The sequence below is a fragment of the Sinocyclocheilus anshuiensis genome, unplaced genomic scaffold (genome assembly GCF_001515605.1).
Source record: "Sinocyclocheilus anshuiensis isolate Anshui unplaced genomic scaffold, SAMN03320099.WGS_v1.1 scaffold3294, whole genome shotgun sequence".
NCBI classification, from domain to species: Eukaryota; Metazoa; Chordata; class Actinopteri; order Cypriniformes; family Cyprinidae; genus Sinocyclocheilus; species Sinocyclocheilus anshuiensis.
Window position 1 is genome coordinate 84348 of NW_015540001.1, and position 12989 is coordinate 97336.

Here is a 12989-nt window from a genome sequence, read left to right on the forward strand (position 1 = left end):
GTCCTCTTTTGGAAGGACAAACAAAGTAGTTTCGCTTTCACAACAAAATACACAGCAGCTTGAGCGAGCGGCCCCTGTCGGATTCGACGAAGGATGCTTGCGGCAACCACATGTGGCGACCCCGGGCTGGACTCCGCTTCCAGCACGGATCAGCTCCAGGCATGACGAAGCGGATATCGTCCTCTTTTGGAAGGCCAAAGAATATCTCTTTGGATTTGAGACTTTAGTCTTTGCAACTTTACAGATCTTCTTTATGCACCAAGAGCTTGTAACACTCCAAAGAGAAAGGAAAAATTGAAATCGCATCATATGACCCCTTTAAAATACTCATATGCAGTGGCGTCGCTAGGGATTCTGTGCCCATTGCACATTTTGTTGCGGGCATTCAGGGGGGTGTTTGGCGATCACTAAATCACGTTCAGTGAAGGGGTGGTAATTATTCCTAACTTTTATATTATTTTTGTTTTTTATTTTTTCTGTTTTAATTTTACTTTCTAAAAAATCTTACTGCTTACATTTGGGAAGTCTTCCAGTTTTGTGGAATTGCACACACCAGTCACTAGTCAGGTGACCACACAAAAAATTGAGAGGTGACACAACATTTGACCACAGGATTTACAAAAATCATTGCACGTTTTACAGAACATATGACGAAAACAATAATGTGCAGTACAAACTTTCTGCAGTGTAAACTCTACATTTATTATTGACTGCAAAGAATTACACATCAAATCTAACAAAAACGTTTGGAGGTATGCTTGTTTTCTTAGCATTACATATGTAATCAACTCCTGATGAACACATTTTACTTAGTTTATGAATTATCACTCAGTCATTTAACCAAGTATTATATGTCTTTGGAAGGCTATTCAAACACATTAAAATGCACAAATTCACATCATTTATAATGCAGGGATTCCCAATTTTATTGTATTTTTTTTCATATAAACCTCCTTCACCTAATATATTTTCTTGACGTATGTCTGAAAAGTAACACATTTGCATGTTCACGGTTCTCTGGCGTTGGTTAATGGTCACATCACATCCAGGTAAACAAATAAAATATTTCATCTCTTTTAGTAAGTGTTTTATTTTACTTATTGCTATTTTTAAAAATTATTTATTTTAATTTTACATTTTTATGATTGAATTAAATCAATATGGTACAACATTATCCTAATGAAATCAATGTGATAAGTGAGTTAGGTCAAAAGTAATCTAAAAGTAATCTGATTATATTACCTGAAATGTGTAATGGATTACGTTACTAACTACAATTTTTGACATGTAATTTGGAATCAGTAACGGACTACAATTTCTACCCAGCTCTGTTGTCAAGCTATTTGGTTATATGTCAACTGCACAGCTTACCAGGGTTTACTGACGAAGCTCAGACTGCAGAAAATTACGTATTATATATTACAGCAAATGACATGAGATGCTAAAATATTTCAGAAATTTGGCGGCAACTTTCCTTGTGAATGTGACGGTTCTTCAGTTCACCACTAGATGTCGTTCTTACTCAAATAAGCACTCATCTTTTTGTCAAAGCTCGCGACAACTGGAGCGCTCTGACGACAGATCTCGCGAGAGCTTGTGAACGCTTCCTCTTGGTTGGATAGCGGCTTCCTGGCCGGACTTTTTTCCCCCTCCTTTTTTTTCTTGGGGGAAATTTCAACTTCTGTTTTCGCGGGTGCTCCAGGCCAAACAATTTCGGACAGCGTTTCGCGGTCGGTCTGCTGGTTGCGAACGACAGGCCTGACTTGTCTTTTGCCGCCTTTTGTCTGTGGGAGCGCTCGCGAGCCAGAGGCCGAATCGAAGCGACATTCCAGCGATGAAATAAACTGCATTTTGTGCACTTTTGCGCCTGTGGCACTCGCTCTTTCTACTTGACATCGAAATATTATTTGGTATAGCTTCTGGAAGCATGACAGGGTGTTGAAATTAAGAGCTTACGAATCTCAGAAACCTCTAAAGACACAACTGCAAGGGTTTGTGTAGCAATTGGAGGTATGCTTGTTTTCTTAGCATTACATATGTAATCAACTCCTAATGAACACATTTTACTTGGTTAAATGACTGAGTGATAATTCATAAACTAAGTATTATATGTCTTTGGAAGGCTATTCAAACACATTAAAATGCACAAATTCACATCATTTATATAGTCCAAACATGCATGCCAAACTGACTGCATTAGTGTGGTAAAATTAAAATAAAATAAATGCTCTTCCATCTACACGTGACCCTCTAACACTAGCACTATCCTCTTTTGGAAGGACAAACTATTTCATCTACTTGTTTTCTTTTTATTTATTAAAAAAACACGACCTTTTAACACTTGCACTCTCTATTCTAACTACTAGTTTGTTTTTGTTTTTTTTAATAATAAGAAAAACCTTGCCACATGTACTGCATTAGACTAACCAAGACTTGTCACAGCACTTACATATAATTACTCTTTTGTTGGTTTTGATTGCTTCTATTGTCCTCATTTGTAAGTCACTTTGGATAAAAGCGCATGCTAAATGACTAAATGTAAATGTAAAAAATAATTTTAGATTTGTGCATTGGTTGTGTCCTCTGCCTTGAAAGTGTACACAAATGTGCTTTTGCGATAAATAGCTATTCATGTCACTTTGATTCAGAATTTTTTTTTTTCACTTCCAAAATTTGCAGTGTGTACTTAGCAGTATTTTTGAATGGGTTATACTGTATACAGAAAATGAGCAAAGAGTGCTCCCTTTATAATGACTGATGATGCTCTGCAATCATTTCAGTTCTGCACTCCAGTTATAATCAAAAAAGCTGTCTACACTGCACATTGAATCTCGTTTACATCATGTCTACAATTTGTTGAATATAATTAAAGGATTCATGAGAGACTCGCAGGTGGAACTCAGAACTCCGGCATTTCAAGTGGTATTGAGCAGATTCTCACTTACGTTAACACGTCTGATTGGACACTGCGTTCTCACGCTCAACAGACACGTCTGTGATTGGCTACAATGCTCAACACTTCAAAACCACATTGTAAATAGAAACCTTTGACGCTCTCCTCTTCACAGAACATTCACACAAATATTCACTGGACCATTTGAAAGCAGCTGCCTGTCAGCGGGTATTGAACTGACCTAGTAGTCGGTTGTTATTATTACATTTTTACATTTTCAGTACTGACTGACAACACTACAACAAACAAAGCCTTACTGAAGAAAAGTTCAGTTTGAATATCTGTTATGCTTTATATGCTTTCAGACTTTAATGAAAAAAACTGCTTGAATGATACATTTATTTTTTTAGAAATTCTAAATTTTTTTATTTTAGAGGGAAAAAAGAACAGGAGAAATAATCTGAAAACACAAACATTTTTCCATAATTTGTTTTCTTTTTTCCATTCTCATCCAGGCCTGGAAATTACTAAAATCTGTGTAGGTGTCACAGCTGGGTTGCTGTAATAATGTGCACGACGAGGAAATAGGAAATCAACCAACAATACAGAGAAACACAACTGTTAAACACAGACAAGTTCGGACAAATAACCAAAAGACACAGGGAGTGTATAGATACACAGAATAACGACAGAACTAATGAGTAAATGAACAGCAGGTAAATAGAATGATTAACTAATAGGTAACCATAGAAACTGACAAGAACTCAAAACAGAGCTAAACCGAACATAACCGTGACAGTAGGAACCCTGTCAGCATTTTTGGTGGACCCCTCTCACCCCGACCTGTTTGCACTTCTCCCCTCAGGCAGATGCTACAGATCTCTGGGCACTAGAACATCTAGGCATAAAAACATTTTTTCCCACAGGCAATTTCCACAATTTCCACCTTAAATAACTAACACACCAATTTACGACTTGCTCTTTGTTAAAAATTATTCAGTGCTCTTTTGGCGTTAGGCAATATGTAAATACATATTTTTACTCATACAGCTGTATATACAGTACATAATGCACACATCTGTACATAAACCGTCAGATCTAATGTAAGTTACTTTATTGTTTTATAAAATGTATTATTATTATTTTTTTTCTTATTTAAATGTTCTATGTTCTTCTTTATCTCGTGTTATATATGTATGTATGTACCCAGAGCTCCTGGAAACCAAAACAAATTCCTTGCGTGTTTGTGCATACTTGGCCAATAAAGCTCATTCTCATTCTTTCATAAGAACACATGTACATTTAGTACATTATGTTCTGTAAACTTGCATTCACATTTATAACATATGCACATATTAACATAAACAGAGATGAGGCTTATTTCAGGTGTAATATAAGCAGATTAACATCCAATGCATATTTTCTAACACAGGAATCAATTTGTTTTGCAAATGTCATTAAACTCTGAACTCCTGTGAGTCTCAGAGTCAGTCTATCTTTATCTCTACCATGATATAACCATGTGCATAAATGACCTTTGTTCCTATAAATCACACGGCCATAATAAGGGTGTTGCCCTCAGTATAAAAACACCTGATGATCTATTTGTCTGCAAGAGTTTCAAGTCAATTGAACAAGAAAGCTTCATTAACACAGTGAGTAGATCCATTTTAAAACTGAATTATTGCCTAATTACTGTCAATATCTCTCCATATTCATAAGATTATTGATTAAATGAATGTTTTTTTTACACAATGACATGCTTCTGTAAAACAATGTCTTTTGTGGAAGAAATAATTTTGTTTTGTATTTTATTTAGCAACAACCTGCTTGTTAACCTGGAAAACTTGCCAGCTTGAAAACCATTTGTGAAAAATACTCAACTGTCATCAAAAGAGTAAGAAAAGAATCATGCGAACAATAATAAGTTAATCAATTGTGGCATAAAATTAGTTTAGTTGTCTTTACTGAATGGGCGTTCTCGCTGAACTAAGCAAGCAAACCATCATACATGGACTGCATTAACACATGATCTGTGCAGTTTTTGTTATTTTGTTCTGTGTTTAACATTGCAGGAAAAACATGGCGAGTTTAGAAAAAGAGTTGTGCAAAATTACTGAACTCATCGAGAAAAGCACCATAATTGAAGAAAGAAATCCTGCTCGATACCGTCTAAAACTGATTACACATGATTTGGATCCATCTGAACCATACAGAAAAATGACCTTTGGTAAGAGAGACTCAAAGAAACCCCATAAAACCCTTCTGATGGTTGGAGAAACAGGAACAGGAAAAACAACCCTGATCAATGCTATAGTCAACTACATGTTGGGTGTAAAGAGAGAAGACAAGGTTTGGTTTGAGATCACAGATGATCAGGGTAACTGGAAAGATCACAGCTCGACAGCCATCATCACTGTCTATGGTGTTTATGACCAAAAGATTCCAGATGACTTAACAATCATTGACACACCAGGATATGGAAATACCCATGGTATCACCTTTGACAAAGAAATTGCCATGAATTTGCTTCGCTTATATGAAGATGGCCTCCATGAAATAGATGCAGTGTGTTTAGTTATTGACGCATCTCAAACTCGACTCTCTGACAGACAAATCTACATATTTGATGCTGTTCAGTCCTTATTTGGAAGAGATATTGCTGAAAACATTGTCTTGCTCTTCACACACTCAACTGGAGCTCCACCAAAAAATGCCCTGCTGGCTGTAAAAGAGGCTAAAATAAAGTGTGCAGTAAATGACAAGAAAAAGCCAGTGTATTTCCTGTTTGACAACTGTCAGTCAGACGCTGCTGATGAAGAACAAGAAACGATCCCGGAGCAATCATCAGAAGACTTTAAGGAAAAATCATGGAATCTCAGTCATAGTGGAATGATGGGATTTTTTACGTTTCTTGAAAACATAAAACCAAAAACCTTGCACATGACTCAAGAAGTTTTGCAGAAACGGAATCAGTTGGAAGCAAATGTCTCCAATCTAAAGCTACGCATTCAAGTGATGGACCAAAAGCAAAATGAGCTGAAACAAACTCAAGCAGCTCTGGAGATGAACAGGAAATATGTAGAGGAAAATAATGACTTTGAGTATGAAGCTGAAGTTTCATATAAGGAGAAGATTCCCATCAGTTCAGAATTTTGGCACTTGACCAAAGCGGCGACATGCTGCACCGTCTGTCAGGAGAACTGTCATTATCCAGGATGCTGGTGGGTCATAAATCTCTCATGGTGCAGCGTGATGAAAAAGAATCACTGTACAGTGTGCACTAATAGATGCCACTACAGCAAACACGTCAAAGAAGCAAAAATATATGTTGCAAAGACAAAGAAGGAGAAGAGGACATATGAAGATTTAAAGAAGGGATATGATGGTAAGATTGGAGACGGTATGTCTTTGGTCAAGAAGCTGGAAGAAGAACTGCAAGAATTAGAAAAAGAGAAAATAAAGCTGTTAAATGAAGCTTATTATTCTGTGGAAAGTCTGGAGATGATTGCACTCAACACTGATTCTCTGCTCACACTCCTGCACATTGATTTTCTGATTGTGAAGTTGAAGGAAATTAAAGAGTCTGAAAAAGCTAAAAAATTAGAAGACATCAAGAAGAGAGCAGGAGAAGACAACACTGAAGGATTGAAATACATAAAAGGCTTCAGCAAAAATAATATATATTGAAAATTAAAGCATAAAAATTCCTGATGTCAACTGATAATGTTGTGCAAGGTTTTTTCTGCACCAAAAGCAGTCAGAATTTAGCTTTACATAACCTGTAAAGGTGTCCTTTTTTCCCCGTATTGTACCTTTTAAGAATTTTATGTAAATAGTTACTTTTTGTAACTATTATTGCTTAACCTCTTAACATCTAAAACCAGTGCTTCTAACCAGCTGCACAGTGCTAACTTGCTTTTAAAGACCACTGGTTCACAGTTTTTACACCCCGCACTGTTGACTGTTTACACATTTTGTATGTTTATTAAATATATGTTTGCATTTTATTTACCATTTAAGGATTTATTATTAGATTAGGTATTAAATAATCTAATCTTTTTTTAAAGGTGTTGTTGTTGTTACATGTATAATGTCAAAATCCATATTAAGGTCTTGTATCATTTCCCCAAGTAATCACTCCCTTCAGTCTTCTGAATGGTTTATATGTTTAATACGTTCTTATAGTACTATATATTACATAAATTGCAAATAATATAGATTTCATTAACATTAGTCCACTATATATTTAATTTATACATATATATAGTGTTCCTGTGGCTCAGAGGTAGAGCATTGTGTTAGCAGTGCAAAAAGTTGTGGGTTCAATCCCAGGGAACACACATACTGGTAAAAAAAATGTATAGTCTGAATGCACTGTAAGTTGCTTTAGATAAAAGCGTCTGCTAAATGCATACATTTAAATTTATATATTTCAGGTAGCACTTTATTTTACAGTACGTGTACTTCCCTGGTACATACATGGTAAATATCTTGTACCTACAGGCAAATGAGTGGTAACAAAAGGTACTTACCTGAAGTGTATGTACATGGTAACTAATAAGAAACACGGCTGTACTTAAGTCATACATGCATGGTAATTATTTTGTACATACAGACAAGTGTGCGTAATAACGGTCACTTACAGGTAGTGTCTGTACATGGTAACTAATTAGATTATTTACTGTACTTACTAATGTATATACATGGTAAATATGTAGTAGTTAGGGACAAGTGGGTACAAACAGGCACGTCCTTAAAGTATCCATATATGGTAACTAATAAGACACATTACTGTATATACTAATGATATGTATATGGTGTAGCACCTACGGAAAAATGTAGTATTATGTGGTAACAAACAAGACACATACTGTACTTGGTATATACGTGTTAAATATGTAGTACTTACCAACAAGTGTGAATAATAATGGTCACTAACAGGTAGTGTCAGTATATGGTAACTAATAAGACACATTACTATACTTACTAATGGTCTATACATGGTAAAGTTTAACAAAGTTTGAAGAACTGGTAATTCCTGTGTAATGTTTATGTAAAATGGTGCACTTTATTTTACAGTCCTATTTCCATATACTTACTATGTACTTACTGGTGTATGTATCTATTAGTTAATGTACACAATAAGTTATGCGGTACTCAAGTTGGGGGGTATAAACATGGACCAAGGTACTTATTGAGTAATTGATGGTAGGTGCCATTGCAGTTTACTTGCCTTATCTTTAACGACACTGATTCTCTTAACTAATTGGTCCAATAGGGATTTTTGATGACGTACATTCCTAATAATTATGTGTGTAGACAGATTTTATTTTGGAATTTGTTGTGTTTTTTAATCGACAAAGAAACAAATAAAACCTCTAATTCACATCTTCGATTTCCCCAAGCAGTTGCAATAAATAAATACCGCCTTACCATATTTAGAGATGCGATCAGGGATTCCTGGTAATTCCTCACCGATGTCAGTGTCTTCTCAGCCTGAGTTGTTCCTCTATGGAGCTTCTTTGGAGATTTTCAAGTTCAGATAATAAAAATACTTAATAATAAAATAATTGTCTTGTTTGAAAGTAATTTAACGCATCGCCATTAGAAAGGGTTTCACTTTATTAAAAACAATAACTCATAAGTATTAAAAAAGTACAAAGTAAACAGTGGAAAGTCTTCAACCCGAATTGCGGCACAAATGTGCTCCAAACATATATGTTTATAGTCATGAATGAAAAACGTCTTCTCTTTTCCGTTTCTCCATATTCAGACAACACACACGCACACACCCAGTGCTCTTTGTGTGAGCATGGGTTGCTATGACTACGCAGTTCAGGAAATGCAACCTTTGACACAGTTAGCAAACTCATAGTATCATAAGTTCAAATAACATTATTACAGCATCTTTCTAGAAAAGCAAACTAATCTATCTCTATTTTTAATCTAAACAGTTACAACATCTTTAAAAGGTGTAAACTAAGCAAATAGCAGTTGCTAAACTCCTTCTTGTACAATCGTTAGTATAGTAAGCAAAAGTATACAAACGTGGCAGTTTTAGCTGTTGAGCAAAAACCCTAACAGGATATACATTCTAATACTGCCTTTTAAGGCTTTTCAGATGTCATATGGCAGATGTCTGTAACTTCAAAGATCTAATCTCATCTGCTAACGATTGGAACTCCAAATTAAAATTCGCCACATCAAACAATTCATTCAGGATTCTCATCATTTTCCTATTCAAATTCTCCTGTTTTCGCAGACATTGAATTATTTTCTTTATTTTAAAGATGAACTGCTGCTGCTCCAGTAGTTGATGTCCCGTCTTGTCTCCCTCTGCGTTTCTTCTTCTTTTCCCTTTTAACCGTTCTGCTCCAGTCTTTTTGAATGCCTTGAACAAGCAGATCATCAAAGTACATTTCTATTTTACCTGGTCCCTCACCATTTCCAATTGAGAATTGATTGGGGTAGGGAAATTTCGCATTTGGGTCCTCCGCTCTATCGACAAATTATACAGTATCTACAAGACTCATATTTGCACTTGCAACTCCTGATTGTCATGTGTCTAAATCCCTATTTAAAAGGACTGAGCCTGCTAAGTATTAACACTATGCAGTGCTGCACAGTTACTACCATGTTCCCAACCAACTTCCAAAGTCCAAACTGCAATGGCACCTACCACCTACCAATTACTCAATAAGTACCTTGGTCCATGTTTATACCCCCCAACCTGAGTACCATATAACTTATTCTGTACATTAACTAATAGGTACATACACCAGTATGTACACAGGAAGTATATGGAATGTAAGATAACTGTTAATTTTGTAAGGGAATTAATTATTATTATTTTAGCTCAGGTTTTCAGAGGGGGGGAATCGAATCTTAAGATTCAAAATCAACCTGATTGAACTGATTCCAAAATTGATAGGTCATCCAGTAAGACGTTTACCTCAGTATATTTTACCAATTTGAATATTTGTAATATCACAGGTTAATACATGCTTGTGATAATTTATAGGATATGAGCTAGGTAACTAGATCTGGGCAGGGTTTAACTTCAAAATTTCACGACACAAGACAATAATTCTTATAATGAAACAACAATTTATTGGTTATTCTAGATTACATTAAACTAAGCTAAAACACACACACATACACACAAAAGGTTCAGGAAAATGAGTTAACGGAGTTTGCATGAAGTTCCCAAAGTTCTAACACTCGTTTTCCATGAGTTCTTTAAATTCAACCTGAGAGAATCACAAAGCAGAGATTTGTCTTACGTTTAATACCTAAGATCAATTCAGCACCGATTTCAGCAGATAGCAGACTCTTGTTTGTTACTTGCGTTTGTGCTGAAAAGCTTCCTGATCTGCCATTCTTCTCGCTCGGACATGGAGCTATTAATCAGTCGCTTTCTGTTTATCGGATTATCAATTTATGCGTTAAACGATCATGGGGTCCAGGAGTGTCTGTCGCTGGAACATTTCCAGATACCAGGTTCTTTGTTCTGTGGTTTATTAGATAGTTTATTTATGCTGAAGCCAGTCACGAGACAACACTGACGTTCTGTTGCTTAAATGAGTCCAGATGCAGGGGTCAGTTATTGCTGTCTTAGTGCTTGCCGACCCAGGAGGTAGTTTTGTAAATCACTCTCTCCTTGTGTTTCTTGTAAAGATAAGCTGAGCGGGCCAGGAACTTATTTGAGACAATTGGCGCCTGGGCTGACCATGTTTTTATGGGGTTTTTTTATGACTCTCACATGGTTGGGAGGAGACCTTAGTTTTTCCGGTGGAATGCGGAGATTCAATCGTTCATTTGTGTCTGTTCACAGAGGCCCTACAGGAAATAGGACTGTAAAATAAAGTGTACCATTTTACATAAACATTACACAGGAATTACCAGTTCTTCAAATTTTGTAAGCACTGTTGTGGAGAGCAATTTAGCATTAACAGTCCAACACAAGCAACTGAAAAATAGTCCTCTTTTTATTGTCTAAGGTTAGGACTTACCTGAAACGAAGCTTTATTCCAACATATTGTTCTAACAAACATGTATTTACAGATGGTGAATCCACATCTACTGCATCTCATCACAGCTGAGACAGTTCTGCAGCTTTATTCTGATGAAGCAGCTGACCGCTGTGTAAAACAGAGTAAAACATTTTACAATTAATGTTATCAGCATTTCATTTCATATGTTTACAATTACATGCTAATTTTTTGTCATAGCTTCATTACTTTTGTGGTGTAGTGGGCTAAAGCACTGAGCTGGTAAGCAGAAGGTTACTGGTTCGATCTCTGCAGTCGTCACCACTGGTTGTGTCCTTCAGCAAGGCTCTTTACTCTAGGTTACTGCAGGGGGATTGGGGTCCCTGTAATAAAAGCACTGTAAGTCACTTCGGATAAACTCTGCAGTCGTCACCACCGGTGTGTCCTTTAGCAAGGCTCTTTACTCCTGTCACGAATCCGGTCTATGAACTTTCGTTCACTCACCACCAGAGGTCACCCACTCACTACATGGACTGTTACACTATATCCTGGACTACATTTCCCATCATCCATTGTACTGATTGCACACAGCTGTAACCAATCACATGCTCACCTGAAAGCTATTACACACACTATATAACACCCACCCAGATCCTGCTCAAGTCGCAGAGTATTGTTCTGTGTTTATCACTCCCTTAGCTGCTTTACGGACCCATTTCCTGGTTTCATAGTTGGGGTCTGGTCTGGTCTGGTCTAGTCTAGTCGTCTTTTTATTACCGGTTTCCTGATTCCTGCCTGTGTACCTTGGATTATCTATTGTTTTACCGTTCGGACTCTGTTTGCCCCTGCCTGGACTATTGCTGCGTACCTGGATTATCTCTCTTTGCCTTGCCCTGTTGGATATTGTTCGCCGGAGGCTGTTCACGTCTGTCCTTGGATTACTCTTTTGTCTCGCCTGTGCCATACCTGTTTACTGGTGTTACCCTGCCTGTTTCTGACCATGTATGTGAATAAAGCTTTGCAAATGGACTGAGCCTCATGTCTCAGTCGCCCCGTTACACCAATGCAGAACTGAGAGTAAAAAAAACATAAGCCAGAGTTTGATCACGTCTGTCCTTTGACTACTCTTGTGTTTTGCCCGTGCCATACCTGTTTGCTGGTGTTTCGACCCTGCCTGTGTTATTGACCAAGTCTCTGTCTAATAAAGCTTGCAAATGGGGGGGTTCTGAACACAAAAGGTGAATTTAGTTAAGTTTGTCCTGTTGGTCTCTGTTCATACAGTATCAGTCAATGGAGCCTGATTTTCAGAAGCTTCATGACTTTATTTGATGATGCTTTTGAAGCTTCTGAAACTCGAGCTCCATTGACCGAGGATGTGAGTTTGTCCTGCTGGTTTCTGTTCATACAATATCAATGTCTTTTGGTCTTTCTCTAAATGCTCTCACTGGCTCTGGGCTCACTGATGATGAAGAGACCACAGCAGCATCCGGCCCAGATGAGACCGTAAGAGGTGGAGTGATGGAGCGTCTCATCCATGGCACTGGACCATTTCCAGGATGCTGCTGTGGACTCCTCCATCCTCACTGCTCACACCAGTCTGTACAATACAAAAGCAGTCATTTTAATAGCACAATGTCATTTGATTTCTGTATTAGAAGTAACAGAGAAAACCTGAAACAAAAATATAAAGTAAGATCATTCTTTTTTTTCACAAATGCCACCGTCACCTTTCCTTGCAGATCCTGCTCCACCACAAAAGCTCTGCAGCAAATGCACAGAAATCAAGAATCAGAAAAGTGCTGTGATAACTCTGTTTGAAATTACAATAATTAAAATAAACTACAACTTAAGATTTAAAAGATGTTTTTCAGTAGTATACTCACTCAAAGTCTTTGATGGAAGCATTCCTTCATCAGTCACTCTGGACGGGATAAATACATTTGTGTCTCTGTTCCTGTAACATCCAAACAATATTCAAGTCACCTCTGTGATTTTATCTGCTCAATACTGCATTTACATGTTGTGCTAACTCGCTTTTTATCTAACACAAGTGCTAAACAATTTATCAACAGTACTAATGGACAAATAAAATAGATAACTTA

At 36.9% G+C, this 12989-nt stretch overlaps 1 protein-coding gene across 1 annotated transcript; it reads left to right on the forward strand.

Moving 5' to 3' along the window:
- Positions 1-4527: 4527 nt before the first annotated feature.
- LOC107687155 (uncharacterized) lies at positions 4528-6583 on the forward strand. The gene is made up of 3 exons (XM_016484381.1): positions 4528-4548; positions 4713-4790; positions 4969-6583. Exon 3 carries the CDS (start codon positions 4976-4978, stop codon positions 6581-6583), a length of 1608 nt encoding a protein of 535 aa, XP_016339867.1. The 5' UTR covers positions 4528-4548; positions 4713-4790; positions 4969-4975.
- Positions 6584-12989: the final 6406 nt, after the last annotated feature.